This window comes from Synchiropus splendidus, chromosome 11 (assembly GCF_027744825.2).
Source record: "Synchiropus splendidus isolate RoL2022-P1 chromosome 11, RoL_Sspl_1.0, whole genome shotgun sequence".
NCBI lineage: Eukaryota > Metazoa > Chordata > Actinopteri > Syngnathiformes > Callionymidae > Synchiropus > Synchiropus splendidus.
The window spans coordinates 16,223,232-16,240,903 of record NC_071344.1 but is presented as its reverse complement, the minus strand read 5'-3'; the positions used below and the strand labels follow the sequence as shown (position 1 = coordinate 16,240,903).

The 17,672-nt window shown below is 44.5% G+C and overlaps 1 protein-coding gene across 1 annotated transcript in view; it reads left to right on the top strand.

Annotated features, from left to right (window-relative positions):
- The first annotated feature begins 5,042 nt into the window (after positions 1 to 5,042).
- Positions 5,043 to 17,672, top strand: part of fgfrl1a (fibroblast growth factor receptor like 1a) — a 63,150-nt gene continuing 50,520 nt past the window's right edge. Inside the window, exons 1-2 of the mRNA XM_053878884.1 lie at positions 5,043 to 5,413; positions 6,546 to 6,647. Coding sequence (XP_053734859.1) covers positions 6,590 to 6,647 — 58 coding nt within the window. The 5' untranslated portion in view covers positions 5,043 to 5,413; positions 6,546 to 6,589. The remainder of the gene's footprint in view (positions 5,414 to 6,545; positions 6,648 to 17,672) is intronic.

Genomic DNA, 17,672 nt, shown 5'->3' with positions numbered 1-17,672 from the left:
ACTTCCGCGGAGCCAACTGATATCACTGTGGAATCACTGCCACGGCTAATAACAGGAATCGCAGAGTAAACTGTTTTTTAAGAGCGAGCAAAAGGCTCGGAGTGGAATTCCATTTTACCCAAACATCTCCTCGGTTCCAGCTAACGCTGACGCACTTCATCATTTAATTTCCAAATTGGCCTGTTTACTTTACGGTGGAGCAACTTCTGGCTTGTAACGTGCTGTTTAGAGGAACACTTTGATCAGGAATTAGGTTTACCAACCGAGGTGAGAGTGCGGTCGCGAGGTTTGTTCATGGAACCGTTGCGTCGTCTCTGGAGCTAACTTGCTCCTGTTTTTCTTTTTTATGAATCAGTCATTTTTTTGTAGCATGCTAGTGTCTGAAAATAATGCTAAAATTCAAACTTTGTTTTGCAATTACCTTAGCATTAGCTTAGCAATTAGCCTTTGCATTGTTACTAGCATGCAATACAAGAACTAATAAATAAATTCTCAACTATTATCACACCTTTAATTAGCACTTTAGCATTAGCATGCTATTGACCCCACAGGAGCTCATCCTAACAAATTCACAATGCTAATGAAACAAGTTAGCATTGATAGCCGCGTTTTGTAACTGAACTGAAAAAATTATTAATCCACCTTCCCTCTCTTACCTGCGGCAGGACACCTACTTCTTGGATGTGATGAGCCGAGGAAGCACCATGAAGCAGGCTCCTGGCTGAAATTATTGTACTTGAGAAGCTAAAAGCAAAGCTAAGCATTATGATGGAAAGAGCGCCATCTAGTGGGTGGTGAAAATGAGACTTCATTAAGCTTCTCAGAGGGCCTCAAGAGGGCCTCCCTGGTGTTGTGTTACAGGTGTGTCCATCTGGGAGGAGGCCCCAGGACGTGATGGAGGGATTTCATCTTTAGTTGTCTTCTGTATTCCTGAAGAAAAGTCAGGGCCTCTGTCCCCGACTGCTGCCCCCTCGATCCAAACTTTGTAAAGTCTGTATTTTATTCAAACATACTAAAGATTGTGCAGCAGACAGCGCCACCTGGTGGGCCTTGAAAATGAGGCTTTCCGAAGCTCATCATGGATGTTTACGAAGAACTGACGGTAAGCGATGAACTGTTTTGCTAACTCTGAAGCTCACGTCACTGAACAGAGGGGAAAAGAGCTGAACTTATTGTTTAATAAGCCATAATAACTGGAACTATAAACTGAACTGTCTTCAGTCATGAACTTCACCGCCAGAAACTGGTCAAATTTTAATGGAAGGGAAGGTCAATACATCCCCAGAACTCATTTTGTGGCGACAAAAGCACATTGTAAAGCAGGAGAGTGTTTGTTTAAAATCAGCTGCAATGGTACATTAAACCTGCGGGTTCTGGCTTCCAACGTTCTGCATCGTTTTTGATCAGATTCTGTTGCTCAATATCGTGTCTAGAAGTGGGTGAAAGAATGTGGTGCTGTTTTCCCCACAGCATCGCTCTTTCTCAGTCCAAACCGACTTGTTAGGAAACGACTGTTGTTTTGGAAAACGGAATTCCTTCATGAACAGCAGCATGAGGTGGGGGTGCCGAACGTTTGGACTGGGTCTGTGGACGGTTTCAGTCGAGCTGAACAGATAAGGAGCAAAGAAATCTGCTGAAAAATGGGACGTAATTTTCCTTCAACTGTCAGTTTGGGTCTGGGTTTTGGAGACTATTTTAATGTGGGGCTGATGATGCTTCATGAAACCCTGTGGTTGGAGCTCAGCAGATGGCGCTCTTGGTCTAACACTGACTTAATGCTGCATTAAAACCGCAGAATCCAGTGTGTGTTCGTCACATTCAAGCTAATGAATCAAGTGTTCTGAAGACAGCAAGTTCACAGCGAGCGAATACAAGTGCAGATCTAGTCGTTTACCTTCGCTCTCCTTGTCTCCTTCTGTTCTGCTTTGCTAGGAAATTGCTGCGCTTTGGCCCTAATCGTCGCAAAACTGCTTGCTAATTATGACCTTTTGAAAACAAAGCGTCCTGATTGAGTTTGACATTTTGCTTCGTCTGCAGAAACAGCCTCTTGCTCTGGCTGAAGCCCAGGTGAAACCCTGTCTTGAAGACAGCGCCGTCCAAGCTGCGGCTTTTAGGGAACTGGAGCGAGTTAATGGCGGCCGACTGTCCGCTACAAGCGCTTGGTCACGTTTAGCATTGTCAAAGCTGAAGGATTCTGTGAAGACTCAATTCACACACCTGCAAAAACATGAAGAATCAGAAATCTGGACCAGAAAAACTTTATTCATCTAGAGGAAAATTTCCATAAGGAAGGAAGGAAGCAGTCGTGAGCTAAAGTTTGGAAAAAAAATGAATGCTAATCCAACTGTTCTTCAATTAGCATTAGCTATTTCCATGTCACTTGTCCAAAACTATTTAGACCAAATACACAGGTTATTTTTAAACTGACTGCATGTTTTTAACAGAGAGAGTCGACATATTCCATCTGCATTTAAATTAAATTAATAAGTCAATGTGAAATACATTGCTAGCTTCAGATCAAATTGTTTCTGATATTGATCAAACATTACATTCATGAAAGTTTCACAGCATTTTTTTCAATGGTTTTATCCCTGCCTAAAGCTTCACACTGCTTACCTGAATGGGATTTCAACCAGCAACTTACTACTATGTGGCCGGTGTTGCTATGCATCTCTCTCGCTCTCTCTCTCTCTCTTTTTAACAGAATTCCTGTCTATAAAATCCTTTCAGAATTGTTAGTGAGTGTCCACTAGATGTCACTGTCGGTTCCATAATCGTTTGGCTTTGACAAACCTCAATATATTTTGAGGTTCAAAGAGAACGAGGGAGGAGAACACGGTGTCAACCCAGGGTTGAAAACGAAATATCATTCTACTACTCAAATAACTTGATATATATGTATGACTGAAAATAAAAACATTTCAAATCACTGAATTAACACTCGTAAATTACCCTTTTTCTCTTTTTGCCTCTCTGTTTTTAAAACTAGAATGAATGTAGATGAAGGTTTGTTTAAACCTTTTCAGGTGTATTTTCAGACTGACTCAATCGTTGTTGTTAATGTTGCTGTCACCATCATCGTCAGCTGGACATTTTTCACATGACTTCTCTTGACTGGCTCCTGTTGTGGACTCTGATCTCTCGTGTTAGAAGACTCGGGTTTGCAGTTAAGAAAAGATCAGAGCGGTCTTTATCTGAGCTCGTCAGAACAGCCTCGTCTCCTCACTTTGAAAAAGAGCTAAAGAAGTGGACCGCAGCCATCAACAATATTCTGAGTTTTTTTTTTTTTTTTGTATTTTTTTTTTTTTTTTTGTGTGTGTGTGTGTCAGTTCAGAACCTGACGAAGTCGCTGGTGAATATGTTATTTCGCTTGACACTTGAAATGTGTTATACATGCATGTTTTACCCGCATTATTATTATTATGATTATGATTATTATTACTATTGTTGTTGTTGTCGCTGCTGCTGCTGTTCCTCTCCTCGCCAGACGATGGCAGTGCATTACAAAGAAAGCAATGCGCTGTTCTTCAGTCTTTGTTTTAATCTGTTATCAAACCTGTTAATTACCTAACACTACATTAATCACTTTAATGTTTCATCTTAAATCAATAATTGGTGGTTCAGTGACTTTACGGTCTCTTATTGTAGTCACATCTAATGACCACAAGATGTCAGTGTTGCTCAACAGTGACTCATGAATCCGCTGCAGCCCAAACCGATGCGGCTGTTCGCTCATAATAAGTGTTGTTTTCATCGTTTTACAACAGCCACTGATGCTCCTCGTTTTGTCCACCTTCCGCAGCTACTACCAGCCGCAGTTCTACACACTCTACTGCTGAGGCTTACAATAAAGTACCTCGATTATTACTGACCTCTTGACTGACTTCACTGATCCATCAAGTTGGTGACAGATTAAATTTACCATAACTACCACAAGGTACTACTGACAAAACACTGGGCCCTGTCATTAATGATGTGAGAAGTGCTGCTCAAGTTCTATTACTGTTCTCTATAATTAACATGTTATAACAGTCACTAGAGCTCTATACCATGTTTTACTGCCACCACTACATCATGAATAACACACTGCTATTACTGTAACCCCTTCTACTACCACAACAGATACCACTGTTGCTAGCACTCACATTACAGCAAAACTACTACAGCGAGTGCTAATATGACTATTGATACTTCGGCTGTGACTGTGTCTGTTTTCTACTTCTGACTAGTGATGAGTACTACTACTACCTTTACTGCATTACTACTATAACCATTCCCTGTGTGGCTAATACTACTCTTACTGCAAATACTGCTGCTATTACTTGTAACTTTTGCACTGTGACTACACCCAAAAGAACTGCAACTACTATGTTACTATGCTATTATGTTTAGTGGTACTACTAAAAGTGCGGCTCCTGCTGCTATTACTACAACCACTACTACTGCTGACAGAATACGACTGCTACTATTACTTGTGCTATTACTACTGATGCAGCTGCCACTACGACTGTTATTACAACAGCTGTGGATACTACTTCTTCTATCATTGTTTCCACTGCTGATGCTAATACTACTTTTTCCACTGCAACTAAACTAAAGGAAACTACAACTGATACTACTCAGACTATTGCTACGACTACAAGTGATCGTAGTACCACTACAACTTCTCCTGCGTTTACCAGCGCTGCGACTGTTACTTCTACCGTTACTACTGCTTTCTACTTCTACACACTGCTTTCTACTTCTGAGCAGTTACTACAGTCACCTGGATTTACTCCAACAAATGCTACTTTGGCAGCGTTTACCGCTACTTCTCGCCATCTTCTGATCCAACTGGTTCTGCTTCTCCGACCCAGGCAGATGGACTCGAACCCTCCGGCCGCGTTTTTACTCCGAAACCGCTCCAAATTTGTCCGAGTGACATCTTCGCTCTGATTGGCTGTCGCCCTGATTGGCCAGCGCTCTGATTGGCTGAAAGTTGTGCGCTGGGTCAGTCCGTGGCTGCAGTTTGTTTTCCTGCCTGCGGCTGCATTTGTGGACGTACACTCGCCGCTGGAGCCAAAGTGGATCTAGTACTTGTCCTTTTTTTCACTCGGGAGAACAAACGTGTTTTATTTTTAGTCTTTGTTCTTCAAGCGTCGAGTGGGTCAACACGGACCCTGTCATTTAGAAGCACCACTGCAGCTCCCACACGTGCTGGAGCTGAAACTCCGTCCGGACCTGAATTTCTCGAACCAACTTTTGGGGTAACAGTCCGTCCAGAGCGTCAGATTCGCCTCAGAACTGTGCTTTATTCCGAAAACGTATCGCCGGAGAGGTGAAGCGCGTCCCGCGGGATTATAGGCGTGAGATCCCCACTGGTCTCCAGCTGCGAACGGACCCTGGAACTCTCATCACCGCTGGAGGTTTGACTGTAAGTCACAAGTCACGGATTCTGTTCAAGCTGGACTCTCAGTGGAGATATGAATGACAGTGAAATAGTTTATGGCTGCAGTTAATAGCAAGGTTTTGAATGTTAACAGTGATGGGGAACTTTAAATAACGATAATAAAATCCTGTTATTCATTCATTACTTGAACTTAAAACTCATAAAAGTTACATTTTATTTGAGGTACAGCTAAGCTTACAACTGAACTCCTTTAAGTCGTGGTAGAATTAAAAACTACATTAGCAGATGTACGACTTTTTGCCTCTTTGCAAAACTCTTGTCTTGCTCAATGGCTCCCTGGCAACCTATAAAGTGCCTGTGTACATCAACCTGACCATGATGTACAAGAGCGGTTATCATTCCACATTAAGTTGTTTGATGTCGCGATTTTAACTGGTCTTTTTATATAAAAACAGACAACATGAAACAAAGTATAAGGTGTCACCTGTAAATATATACAATATTCACATTTTCTGTTGCAATCCCTCTGAAATGCCTTTAAATGTTCACTACTGTTTTCATATTTTATGCTATCAGATTCCATATTGTGACAAAGTAGAATGATTTTTATTCCGAACTGCTTCTGTCACTTTTATGACTCCACTTGAACAAATTTCATCTGCCATAAAGATGCTAATGTAATTGCTGTATTAACACTATCAGTTGTTAAAATACAGAAATATATTCCTGGATAATCTACTTTGAATGTGTGGAAAACTTGAGGGCAAGTGTCAAAGTGGTATCCAATTTTCATCTCTCATTTTCAGATGTAAATTCAAAGTTATTTTACGGACACAAAGCACTGATGAATGAAGTCTGTACAGGTCGATCAATAAGCCTGGAGTTTCACTCTGATCACATACCGTATCGCTCAGGGGGGAGGATTTATTCAGCGGACAGAATGAAAGGGCAGTAAAAGAGACTTGTGGACAGGTGGAAGGAATAAATCAGCGAGGAAACGGTTCTGACTTGCAGAAAATCATCTGCTTCTGTGCGATAAAATTCGGACACTTTTACATGGCTGTCAGGCGGATGATGGAATTATTCTCAGCTTTGTAAATATAATAAAGAGGGAGATATCTGTTTTTCTCCATCATCTGTGTCTTTTGTCTTTCAGGTTGAAAAGGATTCGGAACGTATTCGCTCGCCACTTTAGGGAAAATGCTTCTGTTCTGGTTCTGTGTGCTGATGATGGCCGGGATGTCTGGAGGTGTCAGAGGTGAGATTCACTAAGATGTAACAGAAACTTCAGCAGAACAAAATCTGTTGTGTTGTTGGACTCAATATTAGTGAGTGCAACAACCGTTACTTGAAGGGTTGGTCTGTTGGGTGGTTGGTGACAGGAGCAGCAAACATGAAGGGGACGGAAATGATGAGGAACACATCTGTGCCTGGTTCTTACAAACCGATAGATACTAAATTATTAATTATTATGATAATTTAAAAAAAATAACTAGTCGGAGATGAAAGGAATTGAACTACTGACCCTATTTTGTTGGGCTGCAGCCATAGCTGACTGCAGTCCAACAACAGGTTGTAGCTGGTCCAGTTTGATCTTCAGAACCGAGAACATGGCTTTGTGCTTGGTGGACATGTTGGCATTGTGTTGCTCCAGCAGTAGCACTTCCGTCTCATCATTTTCACAAGTTCTATTGTTGTTGGAGGCTTTTGCTTAAGCACTTCAAAAACTGGGGTTGTTAGGAAAGTTTGTTACGTTCACCATAGCAGGAGTCGTCTTGTTCGCCCTCCATGTCGTGGGGTCTCTGAGCCCTAGCGGTTCTACCATTGAAATGTTGCCATAATTGAGATTGTGTTCCAATAACTTAATTACACAGTAAATTCACTGACTTCCTGACAACAAACATATGCATCTTAACCAACCCCACATGTCCATCCTGGCTTTCTCTGCCTTCAGTGGGACGCGATGGAGAGAATGTTCTCCATTTTACAACCACAAATTAAGACAAATTACTGAGTTTTGTCAGAATTTGAGTTTAATATGCAGCAAGGCGTCCCAACAGAAACGGCTCTTTCTGTGCTCCTTGTGTTTCTCCCTCACTGTGAAGTATGTAAGTGGCTCTTCATGAATATTCTGCTCAATCCATCTGATCTTCTCCTCTTCATCCCTGGCACTCAACCTCTTGTGAAGAAGAGTTTTGGCTTTAACCTGTGTTATCTGACGTTCATCTCTGTTATGAATGTTCATAGGTCAACTAGGACTCCTGAATTGGATAGATCATTCTAATGTTGCCGTTGGTCTTCAGTCAGTGTTGGGCTCCCAGCCGCACCTCAGTTACCAACTTGAAATCCTCAACATTTCCCACAAATGTTACAGCTGAGATTGAAGGGATTTTCCAGTCTAAAACTCAGCATTTGTGTTGATAAAGTTAAGAGGTTCACGCTACCAACCAGTCCTTTCTGTGTGGAGTTTGTATTCTCCCTATGTTTGCCTTCCAGGCACTCTGGTTTCCTCCCGCAGTCTGAAAACATGCAGAGGTTGATTACGTACTCTAAGGTGTTTGTACTGCGTGTGTGTGCGATTGGTTGTCTCTGAGTGCCCTGTGATTGGCTGGTAACCTGTTCAGGGCGTCCCCTGCCTCTTGCACAAAGTAGCTGGGACCATGACCCCCAAAAGGGAGTAAGCTGTAAAAGATGTAAGGTATGAACGAAAGGTTCAGCTCTTAGGCTGAAGCAGTGTGAGCATAATTCCTGTAGTTCATATGGCTGAGAACTATGTTCCTGGTCCGACTCTTGTCTCTCCTCCCCTCAAACCATCTCTTCCTAACCTTGTCTCCAAACATCTCCCTCTGACAGACTCACTTCTGGTCATGTCTGGTCTCCCTGAATGATGACCTCTGACTCACCCAACTCTGACTCCTGAGTCTCTGAACAGACATTGTAGCACGTCGTCTCCATCTTCCCTGCACTCTCTTCTTCTTCTTCTTCTTCTGTCTCATTCCTCTTCACCTTATGCTCCTCCCCCGACTATCATCAGCAAACATCATCCACACACTTGTACCTTACCACTTGTAACTTGTAACCCGTTACAAAATAGTATAATTCCAAACTGCTTTTTTGTGATTTCAGACATATGTAGTGTCGTTATTGTACCTTATGGGCGGAATGTGGCGATACGATACGCATCATGATGCAGGTGTGAGGACACGACATATTGCAGTGTATTGCTTATTCCAGAAAACCAATATTTTAATAATTTAATGTTATGTTTATTGTTAAAAACTGCAGGCCAGTATGACCTTCATGTATATTTCAACAGATGCATGAACGTCATCTTAAATTTATATTTATATTTGTCTCAAATGGCTGATGTGAAATGGGACAGTGCAAAATGTGTTGTGAAAAAAGGGAATTCAGACATGTCAATGTCGTCATTATATTAAGTGTTTTCTTCTCTGCTGTTCTACACAGCTGTCAAAAAAATTGTTTCTGGAAACTGCCTGAAGTGGTAGATTTGACACGGCCTTACAGTGCTGCTTTATAATGCGAACGTTGCGTCGCATCACTGCTGAATGAGATGTTTGTGTTGAAAAAGCAGGATCGGATACGATCGTGAAAATAAACAGCAGCCTGAGACGCCGTTCATAGAAGGTATCCTCCGCCTGCAGGCGGAACAGGCAGACAGTCGGAGTTGGCGCCCGGACCAAAGATCACACTGACGATGAGTTTTCAGCTGGAACAATGCTGCATTCAGGGACTGGCGAGCAGGAGAGCAGACACGAGGCTGAAAGTAAACATAGCGCCACAGACCGCAAAGAGATGAGATTAGATTAGCCTATTAGGGATGTTTGCTGTGCAATGCCACAACATTTCCTCCCCCTCGCCGACTGCAGTGCGTGGTGGACCAGAGTTACCCGGGGAGAGGAAGCCCTGGTCAGATCAGACCTGGGATATATGGAGGTCGTAAGTGGGCAGGAAAAGTCTTGAGGTCTTGGGGGGGGAAGAGGGGAGAGGAAATGGTTCACATCGGAAGGTGTGAAAGAAGGCCGGAGGGCAGGAAGAGGACAGAGAGAACCAAACGGCGTGATGCACATAGTTTAAATTTTCATGCTTTTTGTCTGGTGCTGAACTTGGAACGCTGGAAAAAGTGTCACTCTCTCTAAGAAGAAGGCTCACTTGGCTGGAAAGTCAAAGGCTGTGGCTTTTGTGAGCATCTTGTTGCTTAGGCTCAGTCAGTGATTTTGTAGAAGTTGTATAACGCCACACAAATATTTAAGCCACCAAGTTTGGATTCAAGATATGTTCAAAGTGCAGTTCTGAATCTTCAAAAATGTTCTTTGTATCACCAAGAGGGAGGGTTTATACCTTATATCTTGTTCAGTACATAACTTTACCACCAGCATTATTGCTGTTTAAGGCCTTTGCAGTGACAAACCCCAAGTCCTCTTCTGTTGATACAGCATTTAGATGCACAAGAGATAGAGCTTGTTCACCGGTCGTAAATTCTCCCCGAGCTTTTCTGCGTCAGGAATCGATGCTGAAGTTTTGCCTCTTGTATGTGACAACAAAACACACTACAGAATTGCTGTTAAGCTGATGAAAGACAGCAAAGCTACAAAGTTCATGTTTGAAAAATTGAGCTTCCAACAACATTGACGTTATGTCTCTTTGGCTCCTACATGTTGTATCACAGTCAAGTGATATATTCATTCATTTCATGTTTAAACTCCTTTATTCGGAATATTGATCATTTTTTCCATACATTTTGTGTTAGAACTTTCAAAGCTACACACTAAAAAAGTAAACTTAGGGAGTAGGGTTGTGACTAGTTTGATAGTTTAGTCGTTGGGTACCTTATGATGTGGTTGACTAACACACCAAGATGTCTACTGTATTGTTGGAACTGGGTCCCATACTTTTTGGGTGGCGATGGTGACGGAGCCCCAGTCTATTTGCCTACTCGCGTCCCGTCGGTCTATAGTTGACTGTGACAACTCGTTGTTGCAGCAAAGGTTTACTTTGAGATGTCCCTCAGAAGCCCGGTATCCACTCTTCAGAATGAAGTCTGAGCGCCGACTCAGACTCGTGTGGCTTGTTCCAAAAAAATGGTCCTCCAGTTTTTTTCTTGGATGGAATAAAAATATTGTTGAAATTGAAGGTTGCATCCAGGTACACAGCCGCTTCACCCACACACTAACCTTCTTTCCTTTGTTGCCTGTGCATGTGACACGGCCCAAGTCTCAGGCTGCCGTTGTAAATACCATTTGACATGCTGATAACCATTTATACGGCCTAGTGGTGGGCATCTGGCTGCCAGCCCTCTGGTCTGTAGTGCAAAACCAGATCCTCCATAAACCTGCTAATATCCCTCATCCTCCACACTCGAGAGGCCAGAGGAATTATCACAATGTCATCCTTGAAAGTGAAACACTCTGAGTCAGGATTAAAAAAAAACAACCTGGCTGATTTTAACGTTTTTTAAAAATCCACTGAATGCCGTGTTCTGCTTTCTTACGAGGTGATTTGCAGCCCATGGGAATCTTCAAAGGGAACAAATGACTCTTTAAGTTCCTCTTGTTAAACTCTAATGCCAGGACCAAATGTTGGGACCAAATGACTGCAAGTCCTCTGAACCAAAACTTTATTTAAAGGTCTCGCTCGGACAATATCGGCTCATAAATTCCGATGTATTAAACCGAAAAAGTTTAATGCAAGAACTTTAAATTGCAACATAGCGCAAATAAATATTTGCATTTCCATTTTGATCAGTATTTTTGAACGGAGTAGAAACGGGATCCAGTGAGACACTTGCGAGCTCTGTTGCGTAACGCCACAGTTTTACAAGGACTGTTAACGTTAGAGTCTATTAGCCGACGTTTAGATAAAGTCAATGTTTGCTTAAAGTCGACTAATGGCAGGGCAGTAATGGGGCTGTCTGGACGTCCTCGGTGGGGGTCGACTATGTGACACCATCATGTGAAGATGTGATGTGTGTTTATGGAGGGGCTTTGTAAAGACCCGCTGGAGGAGATAAGATAATAATGAAAGACAAAGGGGGCCAGATCACTCCAGAACAATGGATTTAACCTTTTAAACTTGACGTGTTCCAGCCTCTCACTGTATCGCCTGTGTTTTCTTTATCGGCGTGTTGTTTGCAGGAGCTTTAAATAGAGAGATTCATTGCATTTTTTTTTTCTCGTCTGGTCACTTTCCCAGTGAAGTCAGAAGGAGATCACGCACCGAAGCATCAATAATCAAAGATAGTTTTGTGAAAATGAAGTTTGATGTCAGACATCGCAGCCTATCGCTCAACTAGTTTCTTTCATTTGAAGATCTGATACGTTGCCGTTTTTAAGTCCAATAAATCTGTGCGATGATGTCATTGTTTCTAGCTTGTGTTTCAGCTGTGTCAGCGTTTGAGCTACATTAACCGCACTCTCTTTGTTAAACAAGAGACACAATGGCACTGTGTGTGTGTGTGTGTAGGTTTATTTGTTACTGGGCCTGGCGCCACCACTCTCCTGCATTGTAGTCCCGCTGGGGTATGTTTGGTCAAGCTACAGCACGGCGGGTCAAAGGCCAGCCGACGGATCAGGGAGAGGTCAGTGCGAGTGTGTGTGTGAGGCGGTTTATGAGTGCGTCTTTGTGTGAGAGTGGGTCAAAGAAAGCGCATGGTCGCACCAGAGGAGACTGTAACAACAATCAGGAACCCTGCAGGACCACATACTCTCCACTTTCACTCATCTATCTCGCCCCCCGTGTCTCAGTTCTGCATGTGTCAGATAAAACTTCTATCAGCTGAAAACCTTCTGAGCAGTTCATCGATCTATAAACTTTTAAGCCGACTTCAATACATTGATTGAAATTCTTGTGCTATCAAGTGAAAGTGGTGTCGGCTCTAACCTGGGGACGCCCCACCTTCACTCAGGACACCTTTAGAATGCCCTATATTTTAAAATGTGATTTTAAAAGGGGCCTTCGAGTCAGGCAGAAATGCCATGGACCAGTGCTTGGTTCAGTGTTATTTTATGTAAAATCAGCTCTGTGACTGTCTTTCATTGATTTTCCAATGGTATTGCACAGCACATATGTTATACAGCAGGTGACAGTTGCATTTCCTGAATCCACACGCACAATGCTCACAGTAGGAGCATTGTGCGTCAACAGTTCCTTTGAAACAGATTGAATTCGATTTTGTTTGAGGTATTTTGACGGACTGGTTGGGCGAACTCCCATGAACCCTCGAGCACCCGGTGGAGGGTATAGAGCTGGTCCAGTGTTCCACGACCGGGACGAAAACCACACTGTTCCTCCTGGATCAGAGGTTCGACTATTGGCCGAAGTCTCCTCTCTAGTACCCTGGAATAGACTTTTCCAGGGAGTTCGCCCAACCAGTCCACATGTGCTTTGTGGATTTGGAGAAGGCGTTCGACCGTGTCCCTCGCGATGTCCTGTGGGGGGTGCTCCGGGAATATGGGGTGCGGGACCCTCTGCTAGGGGCTGTCCGCTCCTTGTATGACCGGAGCAGGAGCATGGTTCGCATTGCCGGCAGGAAATCAGACCTGTTCCCGGTGCATGTTGGTCTCCGCCAGGGCTGCCCTTTGTCACCGGTTCTGTTCATCACTTTTATGGACAGAATTTCTAGGCGTAGCCAGGGGGCGGAGGGGATCCGGTTCGGGGACCACAGAATTTCATCTCTGCTATTTGCGGACGATGTTGTTCTGCTGGCCACATCGGACCGGGACCTTCAGCATGCGCTGGGTCGGTTTGCAGCCGAGTGTGAAGCGGCCGGGATGAGGATCAGCACCTCCAAGTCTGAGGCCATGGTTCTCGACCGGAACACGGTGGTTTGCTCTCTCCAGGTTGGTGGAGAGGTCTTGCCTCAAGTGGCGGAGTTTAAGTATCTCGGGGTCTTGTTCTCGAGTGAGGGAAAAAGGGAGCGTGAGATTGATAGACGGGTTGGTGCAGCGGCGGCAGTGATGCGGTCGCTGTATCGGACCGTCGTGGTGAAGAGAGAGCTGAGTCACAAGACGAAGCTCTCGATTTACCGATCGATCTACGTTCCCACCCTCACCTATGGTCACGAGCTTTGGGTAGTGACCGAAAGGATGAGATCGCGGATACAAGCGGCTGAGATGAGTTTCCTCCGCAGGGTGGCTGGGCGCACCCTTAGAGATAGGGTGAGGAGCTCGGTCATCCGGGAGGAGCTCGGGGTGGAGCCGCTGCTCCTCCACATCGAGAGGAACCAGCTGAGGTGGCTCGGGCATCTGATCCGGATGCCCCCTGGACGCCTCCCTGGGGAGGTGTTCCGGGCATGTCCTACCGGGAGGAGACCCCGGGGAAGACCCAGGACTCGCTGGAGAGATTATGTCTCCGGTCTGGCCTGGGAACGCCTCGGGATCCCCCGGGAGGAGCTGGAGGAGGTTTGTGCGGACCGGGAAGTTTGGGCTTCCTTGCTCCGAATGCTGCCTCCGCGACCCGACCCCGGATAAGCGGCAGAAGAAGGTGAAGGTGAAGGTGAAAGGTGAAGGTATTTTGACGGTGTAGGTTCCAAATAATGCAGCTTTTGGATTGTGTCGCACCTGCAGCTGGTAGCTACAATCTGGAAGGTTTTAGTGAGATAAACTTGAAATGGAGGATCTGATGGCACTTTCTACCGTTTGGTAGAAAGTGCTTGCTTTCTTACCAAACAACAATGTTGTTTGTCGTCAGGTGGTTTGCAAAGTCTATGTGTGTTCCACTTCCTGGTCTGTTGAACAATGCATCATGATTGGCTCATATGTTCAGACTTTATAAAGGAGAAAACGCCTTCACTGATGCACATTTTTCGCTGGTAAATGAATAAAAGTATCTTCACAGCTAAGGAGTCCATATAGGCAGCTATTATATGATACTGTTCCATGTTTGTACTGGCTGGTTGTGATAAATGATTTCCAGGAAAGGCGTCGAACACAACCCAAAATACCCAATTTCAAGTACAGCTCACTTGCAAAGGATGCAAAAAGAGAACTGGCACTCTTGTGAGGTTGAGTTGATGAGCATCGGCTGCGACACGGTCCTCAGAAAGTTTAGGCATGTCTGGCATTTTATTCTTGAGTGAGGGGGGACAGACACCAACAGTTGCTGCTGCAGTGTTAGCCACGAGAACGATGGTTGAAGGGAGCCTGAACTTGAGGAAATGACTGAGAGAGCAATGTTGATATGCAAGATCTGGACTGTCTTTGAAATGGGACCAGAAGCTCAGTCAGCTGAAGAGACTCAGAGTTGAAAAATGTTCATTACGGTACATCAGATCTCTTAGACAGAGATTATGTCTCTGCACTGTTCTGGCCTCAGTTTTCCACTGGATGAAGTTGCGAACAATTCTGGGAAGGTGGAAGTCTGGGCCGCTTCGCTCGGACTGCTGCCCCTCTGACCCTACCACGGCCAAGACAATGGATGGAGGATGCAGATGATCCATGTCGGGATAGATGAGCTTTTCTGTCTCTGAGCTGGAGACTTTTGAAACTACAAATCACTACGAAAAAGTTTTGTGACAAATGTTTCACGGTTTTGAATCTTGTATTTAACGTCCTATTGCATGCCTCTCCCTGCATCCCCCCGGCTCATCTGTCGGTTCTCCCCATCACCTGAAACGTCAATTCTTGAGCCACATTCTTTACCTCTTTTTTAGCTTCTTCCTCCTTGTCATTCTCTTTCAAAAGCTTTTAACCCCCCTCCAGCCGCCGGCCCACCCACCCTACAGCACACACGTACTCTCCAGCTGTTGTTCCTGATGCTGTTACACGGAGGATGTTGACAGGTGATCCCTGGGACAGGAGACCCTTATTTCAGACTGGGTTTGCTTTTGTGACTGACAGGACCCAAATAACACAGTTTTGACCCGAAACGTTCTGCTGTGGACAGTGCTCCCTCGCTCCCTGGTTGTTTACAGATGATCTTTGACCTCAGGAAGTGGAGCCTGATTAGGAGTAGGATGTCAGGCCAGACAGCTCCAGGGAATGTTTCTGCAGCCTTTTGTTTAACTCCCCGCTTTGGCCTACTGTAGCCTACTCCTGAGTGAAAATCAGTGGCTGCAGGAAAAGTCAAATGCAGTGGTCTCAAACGCTGCTTGCTTCAGTGCCAGCTGTCGATGTGGAATCTATACTGCAGGGGGAATGTGAGACGTGTGTGAGAGATGTGGGGGTGGGCTCTGCAGGGCTGGGGCTGCTGGCAGCCTGAAGAAAGGGTTTCTGCTTGAAAGAGAGTGGGACATGCTGGCGGCTTGATTTTCTGGGTCTCAAATGCACCGCATTATTGGGGCTTCTGCTTCAATAGCGACTTAGATGATGAGATTTTAATACAATCTGTTGAACACTGAGGCTTTAATGACGTACCGCCGCCAACTGAATCTGACTGAATTGTCAGTCCACATCTCCATCTAGTGTGTCTTTACTTCACCACTGCAGGAGAGTTACAGCTGATCATTGCTCTCTTTAAGCCAGTGAACGAACGCTAGAAGCTGACTTCGATTACGAGAGTGTTGTACGTCGCCTACTACAAAGTTAAAGCTGTACTATCACGTGTTGATGTGGAAAAAAGCTGCAAAGCTGCAAACGTTCTCACCCACGTCACACACATCCACAAAATAAAACTGACAGAACACAGTGACTTGACAAACTTACTGGTAGTGGTGCTCTTGTTCTCAGAGGTTATTACTCAGAAGCTCTTAACTGAGGATGGTAGTCTGGTATGAAGATGTTGAGAGGGTTGTGTGGAGAAGTTTGGAAGCTTGCAGAGGTGCGCTCATGAAGGAGATGAAGAGGCGGAAGACAACTAGTAAGGTAAAAAAATCAAAACTAAAAAAATACGGTGTGGAACACAGCCAGTAAACAAGCGATAGAGAGACTTTTACTGAGTAGGGGACAATAAAAACGCTAGTTTTCTAGTTTTTCAGCAGCGGTCCGTCGCTTCATATGTCCAGCCGGATGCGCAACTTCAGTTCCATGTGCAACAGATTAGATGTTTCTTTCTGGATTTTTCCGTTAAAATAAGGTGAAAACCATAATCATGTCCACTTCCGGGATGCGTTACGTGTTAGCCTCTTGTATCGATGTCTCTGCTACGTTTAAATACGCCGGCTCATGATTTCATCTTTAAAAAGATATCATTATTCCGAGGGCATGGCAGCTCTCATTTAAAGATGTAGCAGAAACCTTGGAGGTTCATGATGATGCAGGATGTGAATATTTGAGTGGAGGATGGTGAATCTTGGTGGAGGTGGAGGACTTCCAGAAAGGAAATGGAGTCTGTGCGACATTGGGGATACAGTTTTGTGGAGATCCTCTTCCATAAATGTTGGAAATACTTCCAAATATACAGAAGAACAATGTCTTCAAGACGACTCAGGAGAGAACATCTGTTCTGGCATGGAAGTATTTATTTTAAACTCTTAGGTAAGCACAACCAAGTCATGAACATCTGACGGTGTTTAGTCACAGAAGTTACCCATTAAAAGAGTCACTTGGTCCAGGACTGAGGTGTAATAGTTGGTTTATTCATGTCCCCAACAGAACACACACTCTCCAGTGTACAGAGGATCAGTTTCTGGTGTTTCCATCTGTTCACACAAAAGCAGTCCAGACAGTTCTTACTTGTGGCTCCAGCTCGGTAGAACCTTCTGGAATCACTTGAAAACTCAACACCTCTGTTTCTTACACCTCGAACAACCTGCCTACTTGGACTTTTGCTGCTTATTTTTCTTGTTATGTGTGGAGTTTCTTCAGGTTCTCCGAGCGAACTGTAGCTTCATTGTTGTGACTCAGACTGTGCAAAACGTGAGCCGATATTCATCTCTTCGATTTCATGCAGAAATAAAAGTCAGAGATTCCTATCTGGAGTTTTCACGCAGAAAACCGCTCATTTGATTTAATGACACAAAAGTGGAGTCGCTTCGGTGAGTCAAAAGAGTCAGACGGAGGTCGCAGAAGCAGAGGAATGAAGTCGCAGTGGAATATTGACCAGAGCCGGGTCACTGAGCGAGAGCAGACAGTAATAATCCTCCAGCGCTGCCGAGCGTCTGAGACAAGCGAGCTGTGTTAATTATTTCCCTCTACTGTGCTCCGTCGCACTGGTCGGCCCAGCGCTCGCATGATCCCGGCTAATCCCTCTGTTGTGCTGGCACCATTATCACACCGGAGCACAACAGGCCCTTTCTTCCACACGCCATTAACAACGCTACTTATCAACTGCTGCTTTCAGAGAATTAACTGGTGTGTTGTCTCAGCTTTGGGGTGCTGGATGGCGG